Here is a 27207-nt window from a genome sequence, read left to right as displayed (position 1 = left end):
ACACTGATACCTTCCTTCAGAACATTTTATCTGTCACAGCCTTGCTCCTCTTTCGTATGTTCATATAATTTAATTACTTTAAAACTAAGAGGGCTGGCTCCTTTTCATTATGTGATTTATTTTTTGTATCCTTTTTTGGGTCTTAACTTCAAAGTAGTTTGAGGATAGATTTTTCTACTTATCTAAGAGAACATCATTGGTTAATTTAGGAGTAAGGGAAGTGTATGATATAGCAAGAAAACAACAACAAAGCCTGAACCATAACCAGCATTGGAGCTGTGAGGTTTAGTTGGATCTTAGGGCCAAAATTTCCCTGGTTCCCGTAGTTGTGTTGGTATTTCAGGCTAATACTGTTTCTTTCCACTTCTATCCTTTCTTTATGCCGATTCTTCTGATGTTTGCTATGTGGTAGGCAAAGCTGGGAGCCTCAGTGGAATCAAAGTAGGTGGTGAAGTCAGGAAGCAGATATGTCAAGAGACACTCAGGTACTATCTGTCTCAGATATCTTGGAGTTGAAGGATTGAGAAGACACCAGAAGTAATTTGATTGTGTTTGTGTGTGCGTGTGATGATTTTAAAAAATACAAGAACAGCTATGCTCACATTCGTGTGCAAATAGAATTGTGTAGTAAAACCAAATTGAGGCAAGACCTTACTCAAAAGAAATTACATTTCTGTGACCACAAAATTATCTTTGCAAGGAGGAGATTGGCCTCAGACCTAAGAACCAGGCCACCAAAGCCAACCAAAGAGAAAGAAACTTCCCCACAAAAGAGTTAAGTTTAGATTAGGAAACTACAGTTGCTCTGTACCAACCAGCCTGTACTAGAGATGATGTTTTCGTTTTGTTTTTAATGGGCCAACTTTTCCTAGAGTCTCTCCTTTGTTTGCTTTTCCTTGTAGCCTTCCCTGGTGTGTGTGTGTGTGTGTGTGTGTGTGTGTGTGTGTGTGTGTGTGTGTGTGTGTGTGTGTGTGGCTTTAGTGGTTTGGAGGATGGTGATTGGGCGGGGAGCAGGACTCAGTTCTCCAGCTGAGCCTGGGAGGAGTGGGAGGGACTCCGAGCAGAGGGTTTCTCACACCGCAGCCTTCCAGGCAGTCTTCCTCCAGTGTCTGCCAGTCGGATCCCAAGACTAAGAGCACAGCAGTGCATAGCCTGGGGAGTCAGCCGAGCTAGGACACCTGCGGCGCGGTGTCCCGGTGGTCCTGACCTCACGTGACCGCACCATGGTGGGTTTGCGCGCGGACTTGCTTTTCTAATGTTTGGGGGCTGGAGAAAGGGAAGAGGCATGTCACTGAGACGTGAAAGATACGGGAGAGCCCTTTGGGTCATGACGGGAAGAAACAAAGGCGAGGAGTAACTGTTTCGAGTAACGGAGGCACCGGGCGCTGGGGGTGTTCCGTGGGTCCCGCCGCGCCCATGGAGCCGATTGACAGAATGCGCCGGGTGTGTTCGGCGTGGCGGTGAGAGTCCCCGGAGATCCCGTGCGGGGACAGACAGGTGCGACTCCAGCGTCACCTCTCTGTCCACCGCTGGCGCTGCCGCCCTCTGTCTTGGATCCTGTGCGGTTGTGCTGTGCTGGGTGTGCTCGGCAGCTGCGGGTGGTCGCGAACCTGGAAGCCACTGAGTAAGTGCTCGAGGCGCCCTCGCTTGCCCGGCGGGGGCTCACCGGGCACGCGGCCCTCTGCCGAGCCCTGGCCCAGTCCTTTCCCACGCCCTCCCGGGATCCTGCCCAGCCCTGGGAAGCAAGATCACGGTTCCCACGCTGGGGAGAAGCAGGGAAGGGACTCCCGGGCGTGATTGGGAGTGTCCACGGGAGCAGCTCTGGCTGGCGCTGTGGGCCCTCAGTGGGGATGTGTCAAGCGTGGGCGGCTGTCTTCCACGCCCGGCCTCCAGCTCTGAGAAACTGTGTGGCTTCCCTCACCCAGTAGCAACGGGACCTATAGCCTCCAGCTTGTGGCCTCATCTGGGCTTTCCTCCCCCAGGGTGGACAAGCAGCTCAAAACCTCAGAGAATGCAAACTGCAAACTTCCAGCCGCTGCTGGGGCCCCGTAGCAAAGTGTGCCTTGCATGCAGAGTGAGCGAGCCTGACTGCTCACTAGCCCGCCTTTCTCTTGTTATGACTGTGACAGGCTGGAAGGGAAGGCAGTGTCCCGGCCGGGCGTCACAACAGTCTCCAGGGCCTAGCTGAGTGGACAGCCTGTCCTGGCTTCTCAGAGCTGCCCCTAAGCGACTTTGGTGTGAAGGACTGCCTTGCACTGTGGTCACGTGGTTCTAGGGTACAAGTTTCCTGAACCTTTCTTTTGCTTTCTGGGGTTCACAGCGTTGTCCCTTCGTTCTGAATGTGATAAACAGTTTATGTCTTCTGATGTTAGCCAGAGGGTTGGTTGTTCAGCCCACTCCCTGGAGTAGTTGGTTGCATCTTGGCTTCCAACAAGTTGAAACCTTGCTGGGTTTAAAAGAATATAAATTACCTTCATTACAGTTTTCGTAGTGGTTTCTTAGGATCAGCCCCCAACAATGTTTCTTGTCTGTATTCAGACTAACTCTGGGCTTGGTGTTCACCTTGGTGTTGCATACACATTGAGTTGAGGTTCTTAAAGATAAGCAATTATGTCTCTCGGTTCCTCACAATGTATGCGCAATCTGTTGTTTTTCCTAAACGGGCGATGTTGTTTTTCTTCAGGAAGGTTCGCGTCAGGTACTCTATTGTGCAGGGCACTGGTGGTCAAGCGAGGCCAAGGATGACGACATGAAAGTGTCATCTGGAGCTACAGGACGTTGCTTTTGTTCAGCTATGTAGGGGTCTTGGTACTCTCAGAAATTATAAGCAAGTGTTCGAGCTGTTGCATTTTTAGGGAAATAGAATGAACTTTGTTGTACAGAGAAATTTGCGACCCATTAGGAAAATGGTGACCAGAGTTAAGCTGAACATTTTCTGGTTCAAATCCTAGCGTCTGTATGAATTGTGTGCAGACACAGACTAGCAGAAGATGTCAGGAATAGCACTGCAATAGTTAAATAGTCCAAGTGCTCGCGAGGTGTCAGAGGGAGAAGAATCTGTATACGCTACCTGGAGGGAGATGCAAATGGGGGAGACTGCGATGGAAATTAGGGTGGAGGTTCCTCAAAATATTTAAAAATAGAAATAACTGCTTGATTGAGCTATGTAAACTCGGGTAGATACAGGTAAGATTTTGTGTCAGCACACAACAGAGATATTTGGTACAATAGCCAAGATATGGACCCAGCCTAGTGCCCAGCAGCCAATGAATGCATAAAGACAATGTGGACATACCCATGATGGATATATACACATTTATTCCTCTTTACAGAGGAATCAGATTTTGACATTTGCAGGAAAATGGATGGAACTGGACACCATTCACAGAGAAACAAAACAGACAAAAGGCATTTTTCTCATATATAAAATCTAGAGTCATATATATATATATATATGTTTTTATATATAAAACGTTATATATGGAAGAACTATGAGAAGGAGGGAAGTGAGCCAAAGTCAGGAGGGATGGGGACAAATAAGGGCAACTAGGTATATATAAAATATGAAAACAAGGAGAAACTATCTTGGGGAAAGAGAAGCAAACAAGGTGGGGAAGGCAGGGGAGCAAACCCAAACAACATAGAGTATAATCATGCATATACTTGAAAATGTCACAATGATATCCCCTACTTTGTATACTAAATAAAATAAAAGAAGTAAAGTGATTCCTATGGAAGTTATTCAATAGAGTTTGCGATGCATAGATGGTGCCTTTTGTTTCTGCTTGCACTGTTAAATCTCTTCAGTTATTACAGAAAATAAGACACAATTCTCTTGTCGAAGTCAACCTGAAATACAAAGTAATTCTGCTTCATATGGTGTCCCATGGCGTGTAAACAGCCCCAGAGAGACCACATTATGCATGTTCAGGCATAATATATGATTATCTTCTGCCACTCGAGAACGAGGGAGGAAATGTGAAGTTATGATTTATATCCAACAGTAGGAAAGAATTCATAATATTTAGTGCTGGTGTCTCATAACTATGGCTTATTAGATAACCTTGTCTCAAGACATTCTGGAAAGTTGTCTTAGCTTGTTGACGTCATTGCAAGCTTAAGTAGCGACACTAAAATTGTGCTGTTATGAGTAATGTATCAGTAGATTACCTAGAGCATTAAATTGTCAATGATTTGTCAGAGAGATCTTCAGACTTTAAAAAACAACTATTCTACTGAGCAATTAAAATCACGTAACATTGGATTGTGTCAGAAACAGTGGAAGAAACACCAGTCCTCTTACGTACTGGCACTAGTGTGTATATGGGAGAAGGGAGAAGAGTGATTTTGTTTAGAAGTTATTTTAAGAAGCTTGATAAGTTTCTCAAGTCTCTAGTGAATCTTTAAAAAAATAAACACCAAATTAGCTTTAAGAGCGGGTCTATTTAAGTGAGAGGAACTGAAAAGCAGTACTATTTAGACAAACAAGCTAAAATCTGTTATTGGTGCTGGTGGAGGATGGTAGGATGTAGCGTGTTGGAATTACTTTCGACGTCAGATTCACAAGGAAGTCTTTGACTTTCCTTGTTTGCTTTGAGAGGATATTCAACTTTTAAGGAACTATTTTTATGCTACTTGATTAAAACTATTTACCCAAGAGACTTTCCTTAGACATCCCATTGATCACGTCTCCGCACATTTGCAGAAGGAACTGTCTCTTTCCCAAGCATCCATAATGACAGTGGTTGTCCTTCCCAGTCCATCTAGATCGCTTCTCTGGGGAGCAGTTTCCTTAGCTGTCATCATCTTACCCTGGCACAAGAGCTTCCAGCAATCTCGAATGCGTTAGTGGTTCAGTGTCTTTGAAGGAGTCGACTTCCTGGAAGCTGGGTACTTTCTTGTCCATCTTGTTCCTGATGACTCATTTTCTTTACACTCACTCATTCTGTGGGTGTGTGTCTGTGCATGTGTGTGTGTGTGTGTGTATGCATAGACCACAGCATACATGTGGAGGACAGAGGACAGCTTTCCGCGCATGCTTACCTTCGAATGTGCGTGTCTTGGGGGTTAAACTCCGCCCCTCAGTTGTTCATTTAAGAACCCTGACCTACTGAACTGCCTCATGAGCTTTCTTGTTCTTCTACTTCCTTCAGAATCATTCCGAAATACTTTATCTATTTCATATATCTAGGCCAGTCGGTGTCCACTTCCTCTAGTCCAGAGAGCTTACAGAAAAAAAATTGTTTCGGAGGACAGGTGAGAGGAGATTGGGGCCACGGGCACCTTCAGTGTACCATGAGAGAATAATGCTTATAACAACTGCAGAGGCTCTGTGGCATGATTTTATTTTTTGCCACAGAAGTGTGGCTGTTGGTGCCTGTGGTTACTAAAGTTCCTTTCCCAGCATGCTTCCCAGGTAGTATTAATCTTTTATTAAAGCAAGCCTTTCTTTCTGTACAATGGAAGCCGATCTAACTCGCATACCAGCTACTCCCCACGTAGTAAGGATCAGCAAGAAGTCAAGTGGGAGATGGTGGCTGAAAGGAAGCTAGATAAACTTCCACAGTATCCCTATGGCCACCTTTCCACCTTGCCACACGACATGGAAGGTATCTGTTGCCATGTCTGCGTCTCTGGCCAGTCTCACTTCTCTGCCACAGGATTCACAAAGCCGTGCAGGCCACACAGTAGGTATCTAGTGAGTTACTCCTTGCTGGTACTGAGTTAAGGCATTTTGTGTCCGATGTTATGGGTGATGTTATTCATGAACACCATGCAAAGCACAGTGCGTGTTTTGGGAGCACACCTGTGGATTGTTATGAGCATGGCCACGCTGATGTCCTTCTGCGTGTTTATATAGGCTTTTCATCCTGATGTGGCATCTCTGTCACCAATTGCACTTCCATCCGTTACACTTGGTACTCATCTCCATTGTCAGCACCCACTGACCTTTGAGCATCCCTCACCCCCCTCCAGTCCAGACCAACAGCAGCTTGGTGAACCGCCTTCCAGGCTTCCTGTGTGGTCAGGCCTTCCCTCAACATCTATTAATGTGCTTGCTCTATTTTCAGCTTTGACCTTAACCTGCTCGACTCTCTAAAGAACCATCAATTACATAGTCTCCTATGGTTCTCGTCACTTTGAGCCTCAACTAAAAAACTAGGAGACCCATGGTCTTTTTTGAGAAAATTCTCCTGTCCTTCCAAATAAATACTTTACTAACTTATTAACTACTTAATATCTTTCTCTCCATTTTGTTTCTCCTTTTCTAACAGTTTTCTATTTTTAACCAACCCATTTTAGACTCGAATTTCAAATCTGCTCAACTCCCAAATCTTTTCCCAAAGACCCAGCAGACTCTGTCAGCTTCCTTGGAACATCTGTCTTAAAGCCTTCCTTGGGATGGATTCAACTGGAAGACTAACTCCATTGCCTCTCTGGCGTGACCACCTACTGACCTGCTCTACCTTCAGAACAATGGACACTTAATAGGCATCATTTTTTTAATGTTGACAGGGTTTTGAAGCTATCTTTTCTTCTTGATTTATTCTGTAACAATAATTCTGTATCTGCAGCAAATGTTCTAGACTTTTATCAGTTTTCTTTGTCTATTCAGCCTACCCTGAGTCTTTATTCTTAGCAAGTGATTATATTGGCTAATTTCAGTTAGAAGGATTGAGACATTTTTTGTAAGGCTACTTTGAGTTGGTCTTTCTTTAGGAGACCAATTTTGAACATAAAAGCCCCTCCCTATGTTGTATCAAATGACACACTATTTTGTTTTGAATGTTTTGTTTAAATTTGAGGTTTGTTTTTTTTTTTTTTACGTGTAACAGCTCTTGTAATTTCTAAGATGATCGGTGGTTTTTATTCGTTCATAGTGGTAGAAGACGAAAGACTTTGCTACTGAGAATTTTCTCTTTTGAATAAGCTACATTTTTCATAAAATGTAGATCTCATAGCTGAGCATACATATGTGAAGACTGTCATGATGCTCTCAGATGTACTGGTTCATTTCCACTGGATGGTGCATTTAAGTCTCTCTCTTTCTTTCTCTCTCTTTCCCTTTCTCTTTCCTTTCCTTTCTTCCCTCCTCTTTTCTTTCCTTTGTTCTTTCTGTGCTTTATTTTATATTCTTCCTACAGTGTTGAATGCCACATATCTTTTGCATATTCTTCTACAAATACATTACTTTCCCCTAATTTTGCTTTTGGCTGCCTGATTTGGCTTTACTATGTATTCCCAGTTGTCCTTGAGCTTTCAATTTCCTGCTTCTGAATACTCAGAGCTTGTGTTAGAGCTGGGTGTTAGCACACCTGCCTGGAATTTAGGAGTTACAAAATATACTTACTACAGTTACATTTAATCTTTGTTTTCGCGTTATTGTTACAGAAGGTCAGAATCTCTTTGGATTCCAATTTGATAATACAGATCAAACATTTTTCACCATAGAGGCGTTAACAGATTTTATCAATATGGTCATCATTGAGTTGATCCTCTTACAAGGCTGTCCTGCAGGTTATGAAGGCTCACAGCTTTCTTTTCTTGGAGTTTACATTCTTTGTTTGATCCAAGAGTTTACTGGGGCAGACAGACCTGGTCAGACCCCTGACGGAATCTTTTTCCACTTTCTGTAGAACTGACATTAAATAATTATCAAAACCCAAAAGCAGTCATGCTGGGCTTATTGACAATGACCTGTTAACAACACATCACATGTTCAATACTTAAGTAGCACGTTTTAAAGAATCCTCTTGGATCTGTGCCTGATATTACTGTCAAGTTTGTTTTTTTGGTGCGGGTCAGTGGGATGCACTTTATTTTGCAAACTGAGCCCATGGCTGTATTTCTTGTTCTCTAACACAGTGCTTCTCATTTGTTTCCTTCAGTTTCTTTCCCCTTCTCTTCTCCCGCCCCCCCCCTTCCTTTCACTTTCTATATTGATACATGATCTTCCCACATAGCCCAAGGTGACCTAGAGCTCATGATACCCTTGCCTCAGCCTCCCGAGCGCTGTGGTCACAGCTGCACCACAGAAGCTCAGCATCATTGTATTTTGAAAAAAATCTGTGTGGGCAATTCCATCATCTTACCCACAAATCCTTTGGGTACTCTTCAGTGTGATTTCTCCTTTTGACCAGTCTTGAACTCATTTAGAAGGTTTTATAGCATTGCATATCCTGGACTATGTATTTTTTATTCTACTTTTTGTCTCAATATTACTGATGGGGGCGAGGGGACAGCAGTGGCTCTGAGTCTAGAGTCACGCAGACTGTCTGAGGATATAGTACCACATACCCTTCTCTGTCTTCTTAAAGGCAGAACGCTTTTCCCACATCCAATAAAAATGCCATCTTTGCTGCTTTATCTATTCCCATCAGTAACAGAAATCAAAAGACATTTTTTGTGATGGTAGGTTTTAAAGACTCCGGTTTCATTTCATGCTTTGTAATTTATGGTGCCCTTCTTGGAGGACCAGCCGCTCTTTTGTTCTTCTCTCAATAAAGTTTATTACAGATTATGCTTGTCACCGAGGAGACACAACCAAGTTGATGACACAGCCTTTGATTAAATGGAATTTAATGTCTGCACATGGCAGCTAGCAAAAGCAAGAAATAGTCTCCAAATTATACATGTCAGTTCTTAACGAGCAGCTTGATATGCGTGTGGCAGTTTTAATAGGTTCTAAAGAACTGAGAAGGCAGGCGGTCCTGCAGTGGAAAACCTGAGGAACTATTTCCAGAAGCAGCCCAAGATGAGGCTAGTGTATTGGGTTCCACAGGACACACATGGTTTATGTATCAGAGTAGTGGAAACAGGTGCCAGCAGGGGACAAAGGAAGAGGCACATTTTATCCAAGTAACTGCAGAATGATGAACTGGAAGGAGCCTTAACACAGTCCCAGAACCCTTCTTTCTGTTTCAGGTCCTCATTGACTTGATCCTTTTACAAGGTTGTCCTGCAAGTTATGAAGGGGCAGGCAGGTACTGGGGAGGGGGCAGAGCATGGGCATGTTGCAAGTCACAGTTCTGGTTTTGGTTTTGGTTTTGAAACAAGGTCTTACTCTGACTGGCCTAGCCCCAGGTCGTGCCTCAGTCTTTAGATTAGCCACTTCCAGGTGTGGTCTCTTCCATGGCAATGACTGCCCTGGTGTTTAATTTACTCTACTTCTTGTTCCTATGTTGGGAGACCCACACTGACTTATTCTTTAAACTGTAGATCAGCTGTCCTGTTCTTCCAATTCTGAACTGAGTGTCTTGATACCCATTTGTACAACACCCTGCGCATTCCCTCTACATTCTCATACTGTATTATAACTGTATTTGGAGTCCTCTTTCCCCCGTTCGTATGTTTTTTGGGTTGGGGGATGTTAGTCTAAATACCCATTCTGTTCATGACCACCCAGGAGAAAAGCTGACCTCTCATAAATCCCTAGAAAGGGTGTGTCATGGTGTGGCCTTGTACTTTTGTGCAAGGCATTCAAGATAAGAAGAGATAAGATCATAAGGCCAGGATGTTAGGTAGAGTCTTTGCTTCATTAGGTAGTGTGGAGCTGTGTTGATGCGTTTTCAAGTTGGGGGATGGCTATAAGGTATATACACTAGTTTTAAGTAGATATTCATAAATCAATTCTAGTCATCTAGAGTTCAAAATGTATTTGAGCACTTAACCAGGAAATTGTCTGATATTATTAAACTGTGTTCTAGCACACTTTACAGTATTGTAAGAGATGATCATAGACGGGAGGCTTCTGTTCATGAAGGATTCCAAAGATCTCCAAGTCAACATACCATCACACTGGGACTAAGTTATGACTTATGGTGGGGATACAAGCATTCAAGCATTGCATGATTTTATGTGTCTTCATAATATTAAAAAAAAACATTCATACACTCATGCACACTCACACACACACACATTCATACACATTCATACACACATAAACTCATACTCACACTCACACCAACACACACATATTCACACACTCATGTACATTCCCACACACTCACACACGCATACACACACATACTCATACACACACATTCATACACACAAACTCATACACACAGGCTTGCACTCACTCACGCTCGCACTCACACACATACACACACATTGTCAGCTGCAGAGTCTCAGTTGTCAATCATCACCCTGCAAATTCAGATATGCTTTCTTATAAGCAATTGAACAAACGTGATTCATATATGTTACAACAATCTTTCTATCTATGGTTTTGATTCTTATGCTCTCATTTATCTGCAGCTAACAGTGGTCTGAAAATATTAGATACACCATTCCAGAAATAAATAATTCCTAAGTTTTCTATAACTTTTATGACAATGCATTATTACAGATATTAATATATTGTTTCCTATCTCTTGTGTTTAATTTAGAAATTCAAGGGTATCATAGATATGTATGTACACATAGCATGAATAAATTTGGTTTGATACTATTTGTGCTTTCTAGAATCTGAGGCATCTCTCAGAAAAATCAAATCAATCAAAAGGGGATTGTAGCACTGAGTTAGCAAAGCACTAGAGAAGTGTTTTCAATATTGCATTCGCAGAGGTGATGTGTTAAACTGTGCAGTTGTTATTATAAACTTCATGACAGTGTCAGCATGAACAAATTATTTAGAAGGTTGCATATGTGACATGAAAGGAGGTTTGGATAGGCTCAATAAAAAGATTAACACCGGAGATGCTGAGATTTAATCTTCCTCCATGATGTTCTTTTTGTACTGTTTTGTTTGAGACAGTACATCACTAAGTTGCCCAGGCTAGCCTCCAGTTCACTCTGTTCTGGCTCGAATTCACCATTCTCATGTCTTGGCTTCCTAAGAGCCAGGACATTCCCCTTTAGCTGGCTTAAAACCAGGTATATTTACACTGGAGTGGCTGTACATGTTTATAATTGTGATTAGCATAGGATGAGAGTTTGGGTGAAAATTGAGGTAAAATTCCACATCTTCAAATGTTTGAAAGCCAGTCACTAAATATGGTTGACACTCCTCCTCTTCCAGTTGTACCCTAAGTAATAATTTAATGTGTCCCAACATCAATTTCTAAGTCTTTTTCTGTTGTATGGCTTCAGAGTAATTCTTATGTCCTCAGTGTTGCCTTATGCTAGACATTCTGCAGTGTTTGGAAGGGACTGGTGGTATTAACTGATAAAGTTTGTCACTTACTTAAAAAGCAAATTGTTCTAACTGAAGTTCCAGCATCTTCATTCCCCCTCTTTCCTACTCTGCCATAGCTATGAGCCCATTTTGACTTACACTTCTTACCACCTTCAGCTCATTTGTTGGCATAGCCAAGAGCAAGGCCATACATATGGGGGGGGTGGTAGTCCCGGTTTAACCTTTACCCATGTTTCTGTCCCCCTGGTCCTGCCCTAAGCCTTAAGTTTCTTAGGATTGACGTAATCTTTTTCTTTTGACCTCTAGGCTTCCACAGAAAAGCTTTTATCCAGTATAACATTGCTTGCCTAAGATCAAAAGTGCCTTTTATTAGAATGTCGACTGCCTTCACCCAAGAGCATGGCATCTGGGCAAAGACTGTTAAAGTTAATAGAAAGTTAAGGAAAGAAAGAAGCCACTGCACGTGTGGCTTGGGTAAGAAAGGCAGGGCCACATGGGTGTGCTGGGCAGCAACATGGTGCACACATGGTAGAAAGGGGTTAGAAGAAAGTAGATTCACCTTGGGGTAGCTTATCAGTTGTCTTCATTAGTACCGATGGTTGGGACATTTTTCTTCACCAGCAGTTTGAAGCTTTGATTATCTAAATCAAGCCAGATTAAACCAGCTTTACTGTTTCTGTTGTATGACCAGTGGTGATTCATTTCATAGCAGAGATTACTAACTGTTGGTTGCGAGTCCAGTGTTCCACAGTACATTTTTATGTGGCTATGGTTGCATTAATCCTCTTTGATAAATGATGTTTGGTTCAGCGAACACAAATCTCGGTATACTTTATGTTGTGCTGTGCACGTAGAACCATTTTTAAAGGGCATTCAAGTCCACCTGTTTAAGAGTTCAGGCTGGCAACACGTCGCTCGGTCACACTCCTGCCGCTGCAACTTTGCCTTTTCTTCCCCTTCCTTCAGGGCAATCGACCAATCACCTCCGCTGCAAATTATTATCACATTCTTCTTTCTTCCTGCATCTTTGTATTTGGCACACTTACGTTTTATCTTGGAAAATCCTTTCTTGAGTTCTCTGCCCCACTGTTTCGTGTTTGTCTTACAAAGCTCTGCTTGTGTATGTTTTCAGAAAGAGAATGCCCAAGCTTCTGAAGCCACCATCCCAACCCGTCACAACACATTAGTTCACCTTGAAATGAACTCATGTGACTCTGGTCTCCACATACAATCTTTGCTTTAAGGGTATGGACGGGTTCTGCTCTAAATCTCTAAAACTACAGCCTCGAGAATGTAACTGTAGCAGAGATGTATTGTTGGGGATCTGTGAATGAATGAACAGGTGGATAATAATGGAAGAATGTATGAGCGGATGAATTGATGGGAGATTCTAAGAGAAGGATAGGTGTAGAGGTTAGCAAGGAAAGGTCCTGAAGAAAGGAGGACATGATGGAGTCTAGAGCATTGAGGGAATGTTGGCTTTAAAAGGGAAAGAATCACCACGTGTGAAGATCATTCTGTCACAGACAATGAGTTACTGTGGCACTTAACAGACTTGGTAGTGTCACCCACAAGATTAGTGACATATAAACTTAGAGCATACCATTTCTAAGCAGTAACTATTGACTTGGTAAAAGAATCCACAATCATGCTATAGGATGCTTTGAAATAAGATGTATATATTTTATCATTGAACAAATGAAGGTTTTTGGCAATACGTGACAAACGAGCATTACACAGATGTATCTGGAGAGTATTTTAGTGTGTAGTATCATACGTTGTGGTTATTTCTGGTCTGACACTGCAATTAAGATGTGACAATTTTCTAAAAGATATTGTGCAGCGTGGGCCTTGAAGATCTCATTAACCTAAGCTCTGTCATCTTTTCTGAGCCATCCCATTTGCATAATGTCACACATCACTGTCATGTAGCATGCTGGTCTACTAGAAACCACAGATATACTCGGAGCTGCAGACATTACACATGGCAAGCCCAGCTCGTTACTCAGGACCAGAGAGCTGCATGAATTATGTCAGTGCTGTCTCATGAGGAATCTTAAGTGTTATAAATCCATCAGTCACGGCAGATGGAGGTCCTACAGCTGTGGACTGAGGGCATTTTTATCTCTTCCTTCTGAGTCAAATGCGCAACCTTCATTATAAGGAATACACAAATAGATTTCCTTAAGATATAAGTAAATATGAAGGTAATATTTTTTAAAAAAAACTTAAGTTTAGACATGTTATAATGATCTGATTATTCCACCAAACCATAATGTGCAGTTGCCTCCTGTAAGTATAAGAGAAATGTGGGGTTTCAAAATGTACATGTTAATTCATGGATATTAGTAAGCATTCATTAGAGTATTAAGAGATTAAAGAATATAAAAACATAGTTGAGAAGATTAGAAATGTTTTAACAGTTTGTTCTCTCATGTGCATGATCTCACTCACTCACAATAGTGATTATGAAATCTGTCTATTTGGTCCTGTGTACCTCCTCTGAGGATGAATTGTACCAGCTTATAATGCAGATACTAGATCTATTTTAGAAAATTTAGCCCAGCCATAAATTCTGTTAGAATAATATCATTCTCACAAGTCATAGCCTCTGGAAAGCTGCCCTGTAGCTACAGAAGGCTAGGACCAAAGTATCATCAGCAAAATAAGTGTTGGCCAGGCAGTTGCAAGTATCTGGCACGAGAAGCTGTAGTCTACAGAGCTCACTCACATGCTGGCTCTTTTCTGCTACCTTCATGGGGACGGGGGCAGAGGGCAGGAGGTTGCTGTGAGGGGCTAGGGCGAAGGAAGTAGCCTTCTTCCCTGTGATCAGGGAACACAGGTTTCTTAAGTCCTGGGAGTTGTTATTGTTGTAAGCAGCTCGGTCATGCAAAAATAATATACAATGAACTGCACGTGTAGCCAGGTATACCTGGAAAGCAATGGCTGAAATCAAGATAACAGACCCTTTGAGCTCCTTGAAAACGTCCTTGGGTCCTGTCTCCTTCCATCCCTCCCATCTCCTTCGTCTCCAGGCAGCTGGAATTCTGCTGTGTGTTTTTGGAGATTTGTTTTAGTTCCCATGTTTTATATAAAAATAACTTCACAGTTTGTCCTCTTGTGTGTGGTCTCACTCACTCACAATGATGATTCTGAAATCTGTCTGTCTGGTCAAGTGCACATCCTCTGAGTAATATCCCCATTCATGGGTGGCTGGCTGCACAATATTTTATTTATACAGTGATGACATTAGAAGTGCTTTCAATTTTTGGTTCTTACAAATAAAACTGAAGGGACGGAGAGAGGGCTTATCCATGAATACGAGTAAAGCTGGTATGAACATTTACACACTAATCTATATTTGAACATGTGTTTATATTTCTCTTGAATAAATATGTAAAATTGGAAAAGATACATCATGTTGTAGGGAGTACTTAAAATTTTATAAAAATGTCAAGCTAGTGTAACGGTACTATTTGGTTAGCAGCAGCATACAGATGCTTTAGTTATTCTGCATTGTAAAAACCTTTGATATTTCAAGCCGTTTCCCAATTGTTTACTCTTACGATTAAAGTTACAATGGACTTTTCTATGTTACTCTTGTGACCTGAACTCCCTCCACATTTTCTTCTTGGTTCATGTTTGCTTCATGGATCACTTCTGAATTTACACACAGACAATTCTCCGTGCACATAAAATCCAGACATCCTTTCTCTGTCAAGTTTCTTCTTAGTGGAGCGCAATGGAGTGTTGATGGGTAGACGCGGTGAGGGGAGTCATCCTACCTTTGCACAAGAAGTCACGTTTCTGTTGATAATGGTGAAGAATGGTTAGTTTTCATTGGTAGAGCTGGAGCTGAGAGTATCTTGTGACTTTCTTCAACTTGGTCAGAATTAATGGCTGTACATATATTGTTGAAGGTTACGGTATAGTAATTGTTTTTATTTATGATGACTGTGGACAAATAAAAGAGAATTACTATCCTGAAAATATTTTCTTTTGAACTTGTGTTTGTCAATGAAGTACTCACAGCAGGCTGCCCTTAGTTACGGTGTCAGTGTGCTCATCTTGGTTCCTTCCTTCCTTTCAGTCCACCCACTATGAATACTCAACTTCATTGTTTCAGTTGGTGCATTCCTTCCCAATCTGAAACACTAACAATGCCCTCAAACTCCTGGCTCTCTTGCCCCACCCATCTCTTTTCGAACATGTCTCCCTTTTTGTGTTTGTTCCCATCATGCTTTGCTTATTGCGACTTCTATGACTTACTCATAACGTCTCTCTTTAATCCTTAAACACCCCAAGTCCCAGAGCCTAAATTTAGCTGTTTTTGTTTCTCTGTATGTCACATTTGGACCTTGAGTTAAAGTTCTGCGTTCTCTAGCTTCCTTTGGGGGAGGGCCACAGGGTAAAGTCTCCAGTGTGTTCCTCTTGAAGGAAAGTCTTCTGTATTCAAATGCACTTCTCCTTAAATACTCTCCTAACAACCAAAAGCCACATAAACAGAAAGACAGTTCCCCAGCCGTTAGCATCTCCTGAGTTCCTTCTGTTACCCCTTTCTATTAATGCCCTTGTTATCTCTTTGGATGGAGCCCCAGAGCCACCGTGGTCCTTGGAGCTCCTTAGCTGCCATCTCATGCACAGTTAATTTCCCATTATCTCCAGCAGCCATCCTTTCCTGCTTCTTTCCCACAGCTTCCTTTATCCCTGCCTTCACTGGGCGGTTCTTCTGTGGTCCTTTGCCAGTGTGTTTGTGTCTAAACCTGGTTACCTTCATACTGATACTCAAATTCTGCCTGTTCCTAGATGGCTTTTTACTTAATCCGTTGGTCGCTGCCTGAAAGTGATGTTTCTTCTATACATTGTCCATAATCTATTTCTCGCCCACTCTGCCTTTGTGATGGCCCTTCAGGGAAGTTAGTGTGAGGGTGCACTATTCTGTTAGCCTTTCAGGAATATAAAAGGAAATCATTTTTCCACAGTCGCTGAATTTTGACTGAATTAAAAATGAATTTATAACAACCTGTGTCCAACCCTGTTCCTCAGAGGTAGTGTAATTTTTAGGTTCTGATCTAGCTTAATTTTATTTGTTTTTGTAATTTTTATTGCTGGTGTTTTCTTCCGTATATTGTTTGGAGAAGATAGTGGAAGGTTAATATGTGTACCAATGATAGTTATATTCATTGCATGTTTAGTCACAGAGGAAATTGTTCAAGGAGCTTTTCAAAGGGTTTGAGCCATAGGGAGCATACACTGTGTTCCCTGGATGACGTGCCATGAAATAGGGGAGAAAACGGGTGTTTCACGGTGTCATTGACTGCCTATAGAACTCAACAGAATTAAGTGGAGACCAAATGTGTGTAGGCCAGTGGAGGAGCACTTACCCAGCCTTTGTGAGGCCCTAAGCTAGAATTAGAGAGTCCATAGGAGGAGCATTTCTGCGTTTAAGCTGAGGAAAGTGGTCAGGGTGAACTGTGCGAGTTTGTGCTCACAGACTAACTGGATTCCTGCATCACCTTTGTCCCTGAAGAGCCCTGGGACATCTGTCGTCTGTCAAGTACAAGAGACCACAGCAAATGCTCTCTAACATGTACTGGGGTTAAAACTTCTCTTCTCTAGAGCGTGCATATTCAGTGACTTTAGGTAAAAGATACCGAAAGAAAAGTGAAAGTTGAGGGTTACTGTGAACACACACACAGATTTCTTTTAGTTCCCTGTTTTGAATCAATGAGGAAGCAGAAAATATTTAAACAATAAGGCTGTGGTTTTGAGTGTAGTGGGAAAAAGCTCAGTTCTTCTCCACACATTCCTTACTAGTATCTAGATATACACCTTAAGTACATGTTAAGAAGCCAAACGCACTTTTGGTCATGATTCCTTCAGAACTAAGCATTGCATAAATATTCAAAATGAACTGGATTTGTGCTAGCATTTTCTGTCAGCTACTAGCTTGGTCCTGGCATGAACCTTAGGGAAATGTATTACACTGTCCCAGTATTGGCAACCAAAGTTCATTTTCTGCCTTAAGGATCAGAAAGAACTGTGCTGCTGACCTGCCTGTTCAAGAAGCTCCAGTTGTTCACAGGACCTGCTGGACAGTGGTTGAGCCACCAGGCAGTCTCTGGAAGGGCATCCTCTTGAGGCCTTTGAGACCTCACTGGCACCTCTCCCACTCTGTGATTGACATGTTTATCCCTGCTCTTTCCAGACACTTTTTGGTATACTCGCTGTGGCCAAGCCCATCTCTTGATTAATCAGGTCTTGATCATGTCTGGAAAGTTTTCACTTCCAATAGTGCATTAAAGTGTGAATTAGCCATGGCTATGTCACTTGGATGCATTTTGCCAAGGTACTCACAAAAAGTTCCCAGGGTGATGGGGGAACCTCCTTCAGCCAATGGCCTTTGAGAGGCTGGACCAGCTTGGGTGTGGCTTTGGGTACCAAAAGGTACATGCATACCTCTTTCTCTTCCTCTTCCTTTCCCCCCTCCCCACTCTCAAACCTAGATATTAGTGCCTGTTTCTGTTCCTTGTTGTTCTCTGTGAGTTCCCCTTTAAATAAAGAACCCCTTATCACACCCTATTTGGAGCTAGTGTGGGATTACTTCATCTTGAGTGTTCCCCTTCAGCTGCGTTAAAAGAACCATGAGTTTACCTGTTGTCTCTTCATTTAGGATTTTCTTTCTAAATAAATCAATTCCCAGTTAATTTTGTCTTCCTCAACTTCTGTATCAATTCTGTTCTCTTACATGACAGACATGTAATCCCCAATTAAATATATCAATATTAAGTGAGATATAAATATCAAAATCTAATATTTCAATAAGTAACCTTGATTTAATTTAATACACCAGTTAGTTTAATTGTGTTTAATAATCAAGGATTGTCTTTCATGGTGAAAGTTCCATCAAATTTTATTGTGTAAACCATAAACAAAGGTGGTCTCAGAATATGTGTTCATAAATAGATCTGATTTGTACCTAACTTGCAAAGTTCAATCACACATTGCTGAGAACAGAGACTTTTTATTGTTTGAGAATTTTATACATGCATAAGATTTTGAATAAGTCCACTCTTTTTTAACCCCGTTCCCAAATTCCTCGCTATCTCCACTCTCACTCTTACTCCCATCTTTAAGTCTTCTTAATGAGTCTACTTCGTGTGCATGGCTGTATGACCAGCTACTAGTACATGAGTAGCCGCTCAGGGGAAGCATCCCTGAACAAAGCTGCCTCTCCCTCCCACAGCTGTCATCAACTGACAGTGTTCTCCATTAGGAGTGGAACTTAAACCGGGAAGAAGCTTTGCTGATGCATCCTATCTGGCAGAACCAGCCTGAGTACTGCAAACCTCCACACTGCAAATACATAAACCTTTTGGGAAGAAAATACTTAGAGGGAAATCTTCACATTATCTATGAGCCCTAATAAGGCAGTAACAATCCTAAAAGGCAATTCTTAAGCTTACTTCAAAGACAAATGCTGAATTCTGGTGCAAATCATCCAACAGGGACTATAGGCTTTGATTTCAAGGAAAAGAGGAGAAAACGCCTTGTTGAGAAAAACATGAAAAGAAATGGTTTTGTGAGTGTGAAGATTATGGGGAGGAGAGGAAAATGTGTACTTCTGAGATGGGGGATCTGGTGTGACCGTCTGTGCGCTCCACTCCACGGGGAAACTTGCCTCTACCCACGGTCTTCTGATCCAATTCACATTGTAGAGCTGCTCAATGTCTATTTGAACATTAGACAAGAAATCTGGAAATTTATAGAGTTAAAATGCATTTTGTTTTGTTTTCTTTGGTGATAAGTTTGCAGTGTTTCATACCATTGTTTCATGGTTCTCCTGTCTCAGGCTCACAAGAATCAGGATTATTATCTTAAGTTTAAAAATTACAAAGACTTTGTTAGATGAACTGATATGCCCCAACTCTCATAAAATGTAATACAAGGAGTAATATGTCACCAGAAACCCAATTTTGAATGTCATTATAATCAAATAACCAAGGTAAACAAGGACATTATTTTCTATATTGATTGCACGTCATGGCCTGCAGAGAGAGAAACTTCAGTGGATTTATTTAGGGTTCAGTCTCAAACCTGACCATGACCTGTGGTTTTTCTCCAGCAAACCTTTGTGGAGTTGGTCCACACCTTCATCCTCAGAGTCTGCATTCAGCCCACCCTGGCTTTCTTATCTGTGCAACTCTCACTCGGCTTCCATTATGCATCTCCACCAATCTTCCAGAAATGAAGTCAGTCATTCACACTGACTTTGGATTCTCTGTCCAGTTGATGCCCACCATACTGTGGAACTTTTGCTTGCTTTCCTTAATCACAGAAGCCTGCTCAATGGTGACCTATGTTCATTTAAGCTTTCATCTTCTCCCCTTGCTTTCCTTTATAGATGCCCTAATTGAGTCAGCCTGGAATGACTGCAGGCTCTTAAACATGGCATCTTCCTATTCAAGCATGCTATTTTTAATGAAGGTATTTTCACATGAGTGAAGCTGGGCCCTGATTGGCATTCCCACGGCACCGAGCATTGTCTCTGGGAACCAATGTCCCAGATGTCCAGAGCCACGGAGCATGGGCTCTGGAGGAGCAAAGAGTGCCTTTGGCTGTCACTGGGCCACTGTGTCATAAAGACTGCTCAGCAAGATGGTCAGATTTGTGGAACAGAATAAATGAAGTAGAAGGGCATCTAGAGATTTTAATGACAGTGTGGGTCAAAATTATGTAAGGAAAAAAACAAATTAAGAATTCAATTTTTTTTTAAAAGGCAAGAGAATCTTGAGGTTCGTCTTGCAAGCATCATTGATTGACTTAACAAGGAAGTTGCAGTCATTTCTTAGAAATAAAACTGCAAAAGAGTCTCTTATGAAGACCAAGTTACACAACTATAATGTATATGCAGAGGGCCTAGGTCAGTCCCATGCAGGCTCCCTGGTTGTTGGTTCAGTCTCTGTGAGTCCCTATGAGCCCCGTATAATGGATTCTCTGGGTTTTCTTGTGGTGCCCTTGACACCACTCTTACAATTCTTCTTTCCCCTCTTCTGCAGGATTCCAGAGCTTAGCCTAATGTTTGGCTCTGGGTCTCTAATTCTGTTTCCATCACTTGCCGGGTAACAGTGAGAGCAGGGTCTCTGACTCTGTTGCCTGCTTTTGGGACTCTCTCCTCCTACTGAACTGCCTCATCCAACCTTAATAGAAGAGGAGGAGCCTAGCCTCACTGCAGCTTGATACATGGTGGCTGGCTGATCTCCCTGGCAAAGCTGGCCTGTATCTTGAGAGATACATGGAGGGAAGAGGGGTGGAGGAGAGGGTAAGCGGGGGGGGGGGGGGGGGGACTGGGAAAAGGGGAGGGAGAGGAGACTTTGATTGGAATGCAAAAACAGAAATAAATAACAGATAAATCGTCATCAACAACAACAAAGCCAGAAAGTTGAAGCCCAGGAAATAGACGTGATAAGCGAAAGTAAACTCAGTCACAGCCCTGTCCTTTCAGGAAATGTGTAGATAGAGACAGCGGTTGCTCTGAGAGAAATGATCCAGCTAAAAAGTCTATGGGGTAGCACCTTAAAGAAATAGCAATACTGGGGAGACTTGGACAGGCTCCCCAATTTTTCTAATTGTCTTGTTTTGACTCCAGGAGAAATTCCCTAAGTGTTTCCCACTGCGGATTAGATTGCTCTGTTTTAGATAACCCTGCGGCAATTCCCTAGTTGTGAAGGTTGAAGAACTTTGACTCTTCCCATCCACCTCAGTATTCACTGTTGTCCTTCCTTTTACTTATAAAGGATTGCAGTCTGTAACGAGGGGGTGCAAATTGTACCCTGATGTAGAAATCTCATATTTTTGAGCCCCTCTCCCTTTGGCTTGTCTTAAAACCCTCAACTTTGGTGGTCCATGTTAAAATGGATATACCGCTGAAGTCACAGGCATGTCTAGGCCTTATACAATCAACATTGGACACAGCTGATGCTTTCTCTTCAGGTGGAGGGCCTCGTTCCTAAACTGCACCTTCCTCAGAGCCTCTGCTAAGTCTGAAATCTGCTCTTCAGTTGCTGCTGAGAGAGCAACACCTGTCGTTAGCTGACCAAGAAGCTCTCTTCTCGGGTCTGCGTGAAACCGTTGACAGCAGCCAAGTTTTCATGGTTAACGAAATGTTAGAGTTTATGATGAAGATTGCCCTTATCTGAACAACAAAATACCCTGGGTTTTAACATAAATCCGTAGAGGGCTTACTATATCATCAATAAAAAGTTAATCTCTCAGGGAAAATAAGAGGCATTTAATATTTGGGAGGGGGGTTGTTTAATAATCAGCTTTTAGGATAGCAAGAAACTCAAGTTTCTGAGAACATATGATTTCACTGGTTGCCAAGCCATTGTCATTAAACTTATTATTTTAATTTGTTTTTCCCTTAGCATATCTGCCCTCTTCCCAGCAAGCTCTATACTGACCCCATCAAGTGACCACACTCTTTCTGAAGTGAGTGCTGACATCACATATAAAAATAATCTCTAGTTTAGTGAAAGAATGTCTCCTGTGTTCCTGGCAAACCCAAGACACACAGAGGTTTCAAGTGTGCTGATCCTTGTATGTGTTTCACAGTGCGATTTCATCAGTCACAAATGAAGACTCCTAATTACTTTGTTTATACATGTGTGATTTAATGAGGCTAAACACTCAGCCAAACTTCAATAAGTGCAACCTACTTCCCATTGCTTTTTCCAAATTAATAAAAAGCCATGCCAAGAACATTTTCTGGAAATGGGAGCATTGTGCAATTCAAAAGAAGGGAGAATTACAAGGTTAGCTGACAGGTTATATATACTTTGTAGGCAGTCTGAGCAGCCAGGGAAGCATTAGACTTGGGGACCAAGGTTCAAATGCATTGTGGAAGAAAGATGAAGTATGATGGAAAGATTTATCATGAAGTATTCTGCCAAATGCCCAAGGCCAACACTCAAACTCTGGTATGTTTTAGAATAACTTACTATAAAAAGCAGCGCTATATTTCTGGCAGATTCAACCCATGATCTATTTATTATTATCTTTGTCTCACTTTTGAGTCCCCTATTCTGGTTATTATGTTCATACTTTGAGAGAACTGAAGATGAAGGGTTGCTATTACGGATATTTCATTTGAATAATAACATAGAAGCGTCATCATTATTATTCTAGAAATAAATGTGTATTTTAAATTATCTTCTAATCTACTTACAAGTTCTACAAATGTGGATCCATACTCCTTGCTGCTCAGGAGAAGAGTGCTTCTCCAGAACATGTGATCTGCTAGGTTCTCCGCTAGAACTGCAAACATCTATGTGCTGGGATGTAGTGCAAGAGCAGCGTGCTTGCCCAGCAAGTGTGACACCTTAAATTATCTTTGGAGACATTCAGAACCACATAGGATCCACCTCCTTTAAAGAGAGGAGAGGGTTGTAAGAGGCCACTTGTATGTTTCCCGGCTGCCCAGACTCCCAAAATAACCATACAGAAACTATATTATTTAAATCCCTGCTTGGCCAATAGCTTGAGCATATTGCTAGCTAGCTCTTACATCTAGAATTAACCTATTTCCATTATTTTATATTTTACCATGAGGCTCGTGGTTTACTGACGAGGTTCTAGCTGGGAGCTCACGTCTTTCCCCTCTGGTGGCAGCGTGGCATCTCTCCTGACTCCGCCTTCTTTCTCCCAGCATCAGTTTAGTGTTCCCTGCCTAGATCTACTCTACCCTATCACAGACCAAGGCAGATTCTTTATTCATTAACCATTAAGAGCAACCCATATACAGAAGGACTTCCCACACCGAGAGGGCAAAGAAGAGCAACACCATCCTTACATTTGGATTCAAATGGTGCCATTGATTTAGAGCTGTTTAGAGCCAGGAGTCAGCAAGTCACAGCCTGTGGTCCAGATTCCTTGATTCCCAGTCTGATATGCAAAAGCTTTATTGGAATCCATTCGTGATCATTTGTGTAAAAGGGGCTCTGCTGAAGGCTACACTCTGCAATGGAGTCTCAGATGCAGCCATGCCTAAAGCTTTGTTGTGATAATTGTCACATGGAAACTTTTTTTCCCAGAGTTTTTCTGTATTTAAATGTGTAAGAAACACATTGCTTGGGGTCAGATTCCAAAAGTTTTGACCCAACACCAGCTAACTAAAGTCAAGTTGATCCTACGTTCCATTCTCCCCTCATCCAGATAGTTTCTCCATGTGTGTGAAATAAACATCGATTGAAATATGTAAGGGAAACATTGGCTTTGTACTATTCTGGTGCTTAGACAGGATGCAATGAAATGAAATACTTCTAGCATTAATGAAGCGAAGACCATAATGCTTTATCCTTGTGAAATCAAACAAACAAATGGATTGCAAAGGTGGAAATCGGTAGTTTGTGCCAGGGACATTTAGGGAAAACAAGATTTTATTTTGAAGATTTTTAATTTACTCTAGGCAAGTATTTTTCTGCTGAAGTTTACTGAAATGTGCACATGTTAAAGTTGTTTCCTAATGTGCTTCTCTTCAGTGGGTACTGCATTGGCCATTTCCCCTTGTATGATTGCACACTCTTCCTTTATGTGCCAAGCTTTCTGTTGCACGTGAAGTCACCTCTCTCCTTGTTCTGTTCTGATTTCCTGCTGCCCACAGATGCCTGGTCACCAGTGTCCTTGAGTCGGTAGAAGGAGCAGATCCTTCCTCTTCAGTTCACACCAACACCAGCTGGTCAGCAGGAAACCTAAGAAGAGCCTGGAGAGCACCATGTTCTGCAGGAAGTTTAAGGATCTCAAGATCACAGGGGAGTGTCCTTTCTCCTTACTGGCCCCTGGTCAGGTTCCTACAGAGCCTACAGAGGAGGTGGCAGGAGGCTCTGAGGGCTGCCGGGCTACTCTGCCCATCTGCCAGGACATTCCTGAAAAGAATCCACAAGGGAATCTTCCCCAGAGAAAGACAAGCCGCAACAGAGTCTACCTCCACACTCTGGCAGAAAGTATCCGAAAGCTCATCTTTCCAGAGGTGAGTGTTTTCCCTTTAACAAGGACAATGGTGTTTCAGAATTCGAAAAGAAAAGGTTTCCAAGAGAAGATATTTAGAAATGTGTCTCTTGCTTTTAATGGCATGACTAACAGAATTTCTTTGAAACATATGAAAACTATCTTTTTAAATAATCATTCTAAATTGTGGGTCATCTTCTTAAGTCTCATATCTTGAATTCCTTTCTTCTTTTAATTAAATTTTTCATGTATTTTGCATACCAACCACAGTTTTTCTTCCCTCCGCTCTTCCCATTTCCTCCCCCACCTCCCATCTATCCACTCCATCCACTCTTATTCAGTCAACACAAATTTTCTTCAAAAAATCTTGAAACTCTGACAAACTTGTGTCTTTGCTTCATCCCCCCAATCTCAGCTTCCGTTATCTGTAACATGAAGCTGGGTCACGCCTATCTCTGAGTGTTACTGCTCACTGAATGAAATCACCCCCTACTCTTGCCCCCGGAAATGCTAGACAAGTGGGATGGTGTGATCCCAATTAAACCTCTTTTAATGAGAGCAATGCTGTTCTAACAACACAGGCCAGGGAGGGGTGGGGCGGGGTAGGTGGTGGTGCCTGTGGAATGGGAGACCAGAAGTGAAGCTCCAAGAAAAGGTAAAGGAGAGTTAGCAGAAAGTTGAAGACATTTATTTCAAAGATGGTATTTACTGCATGTTACACCTTTGAACTGCAAATATTTAATCATTTTTCCCAATGCCAGTCATTAGATACCCAGCTATGTTGAGATGGAGAGACATAGCCCTTCCCATGGAAGTGACTTATATTGTAGTCCTGGAGGTTTTCCTCAAAGACAGAGTGAAGTAGAGGGCGGCAAAAGGGGTGGTGCTCAATATTTTCTTTAATGATTTCTGTTGCTATTTCATTTTGCTCATGAATAATTTTCTTGTCTTTCATTGTCAACATTCTCTCACACGTTATTAAACTTCCTCAAGATTATTGTTCCGAGTTACCTGCCATGCCTCTAGGGTTGATGGCTAGGGATTAATTTCTGTCCACCGTTACCTTCTCCTGGTTCTCTGTCCACTGTCACCGTCTCCTGGTTCTCTGTATGGCTTTGCTTTGCTATCTATGTACTCAAGATGCCACTGCATTGCCAACCACTGATAACCAGCTTTACTGCTGGAAATTCCTTGAGCAATTGCCCAACCAGAAGTTCTCAGAAGTCTCAGAGATCTTTTCTATGCCACGTACTTCTATTTTCTCTCCTCATGTCCTTGCCACAATCCAGAAGAAACAGGCAGACTACTGCAAACCATAGGAATTCTGGTAGGGAGGAATACATTAGCACTATTTATTGGCGTTCTTCCAACAGTTAAAATCATTTGTTTTAGAGCAGCAAATGCCACATTGTTAAATATGTCTGAAATGAGTATCGATCAGTCTGTTCTGCTTTATCAACTGTCCAAATATCTGCTTGGTCTTTTCATAAAAACATCTGCTTTTCATGAGTTAAGTTTTGAGTTGGCACATTCAATCTTACATTTTCGCTTCAGTGCCTTTAATAAACTTATGAAAGATATTCAAAATTCAATTCATAATAGTAGTTCTTACTTCAGGTTATCAGATTTAACTCTTCAGTTGTGTCCTCATAGGGGATGGTAAGAATGAAAATTCATTAGCCTTAGTAAATTATTAATAAAAAAAATGAAATAGTTGTATTTGAAGGAGCTTCCTTGATCACCAAATGAAAAATTACCATTTCTACTTGAAAAGCAACAGCTAAGGCACATCAAGTTAGATCATTTGTTCAAAGTGAAAGAGATAACTGTGATGGAGAAAACTATCTCATTAGTAATTCATAGCATTATGATTTATCCTTGTGATTAAAACCCATTGGTTTATTAAAACACTGACCTCTGAAGAGTCTTCCGGGGAGACAGCTCAGTGGGCAAAGTGCTTTGTATGCAACATCAGAGCCTGAGGTTACCCGAGGTTAATGCTCAGAGCTCTAGACACCTAACCCCGGCACTAGGAAGGGTGAGGGAGCTACGCATCTCGCTGGTCTTGCTTGCTGGCTAGACAAGCTTCATTAGCAAAACTCAGAGAGATGTCTTGCTTTAATATGAGAACAAAAACAAACCCAGGGAACAAACTCATGTTTGATCACTGGAGTCCACCTGCACACACAGGTAGAGCATGTATACAGACAAACACCCTTGCACATACGTATTTACCACTTCAGTGTCTGGATGGAGAAATCAAAAGACATAAAACATGAAGAAGGACACCTCGTGCACCAGGCCTTTGCCAGGAAACTCTTTGCCTAGAAAAACCTTATATTTTATTTGAACCAATTCACTTTAATAACAACAATGAATGTTGTCTGATTTTTCCTAGAGAGACATATAACATGCTCTAATTACCCCAGACAGGGCATAGTGACTGCAAATGAATATAAGTATTCCGTCCAAGGACAGTTTTGTGAACTGATAAGCTTATCAGGGTTACTAATGAGACTATAGGTAGTCCACAAACAGCTGTATCATCCAAAAGTCTAAACACAAGGCGAGTGATGACTTCTCAAAGTGAAATAAAGAGTCTCTTCTTAAATTAATCTTCTACCTCTTTTAGACTCCTGAATCCCCCAAGATCAAGCACATTTATAGGACAGCAGAAAAAAAAATGACTGGAATCCCAGGGAGGGATGGTGTCCCTATCCTGCTCCCAATTTCTTTGTTAGGGAGTGTTAACAACTTGTGTACCATATCAATAGACTTAGTTATCACTGTATTTTATTCCATTGTTCTAACTATGGGGCCAAGGCCATTTTGTATGTTACCATAGCAACCTCTCTTGAATGATGCCTGGTTCTCATGTCAGGCTCTGGGCTTGTCTGGTATAGAAGAAGCCACCAAATACAGCATTGTTGTAAGACAAAGTCAGAGTCCCGCAGACGTTCATTGTAACATTCTACTCATGTTCTCTTAAGAATCCATTGCTTCTTTTAAAGGAAGATCGGTCTTATTCAAGTAAAAAATCCAAAAAAGCATCTGTTCCACCA

The 27207-nt window shown here is 41.8% G+C and overlaps 1 protein-coding gene across 3 annotated transcripts in view; it reads left to right on the top strand.

The window, feature by feature from the left end:
- Window positions 1–979: 979 nt before the first annotated feature.
- The window catches only part of Gucy1a1 (guanylate cyclase 1 soluble subunit alpha 1), a 53769-nt gene continuing 27541 nt past the window's right edge, over window positions 980–27207 (top strand). The window contains exons 1-2 of one of the 3 annotated variants that reach the window (XM_075950515.1): window positions 980–1226; window positions 23802–24167. In XM_075950515.1, coding sequence (XP_075806630.1) covers window positions 23913–24167 — 255 coding nt within the window. In that variant the 5' untranslated portion in view covers window positions 980–1226; window positions 23802–23912. Of the gene's footprint in view, window positions 1625–21572; window positions 21632–23801; window positions 24168–27207 lie in introns of those variants that run through there. The other 2 variants (XM_075950516.1, XM_075950517.1) reach the window with 2 other exon arrangements.

Source organism: Microtus pennsylvanicus, chromosome 16, assembly GCF_037038515.1.
Source record: "Microtus pennsylvanicus isolate mMicPen1 chromosome 16, mMicPen1.hap1, whole genome shotgun sequence".
NCBI classification, from domain to species: Eukaryota; Metazoa; Chordata; class Mammalia; order Rodentia; family Cricetidae; genus Microtus; species Microtus pennsylvanicus.
The sequence above is the reverse complement of the archived record's forward strand: the minus strand, read 5'-3'. Positions and strand labels throughout refer to the sequence as shown.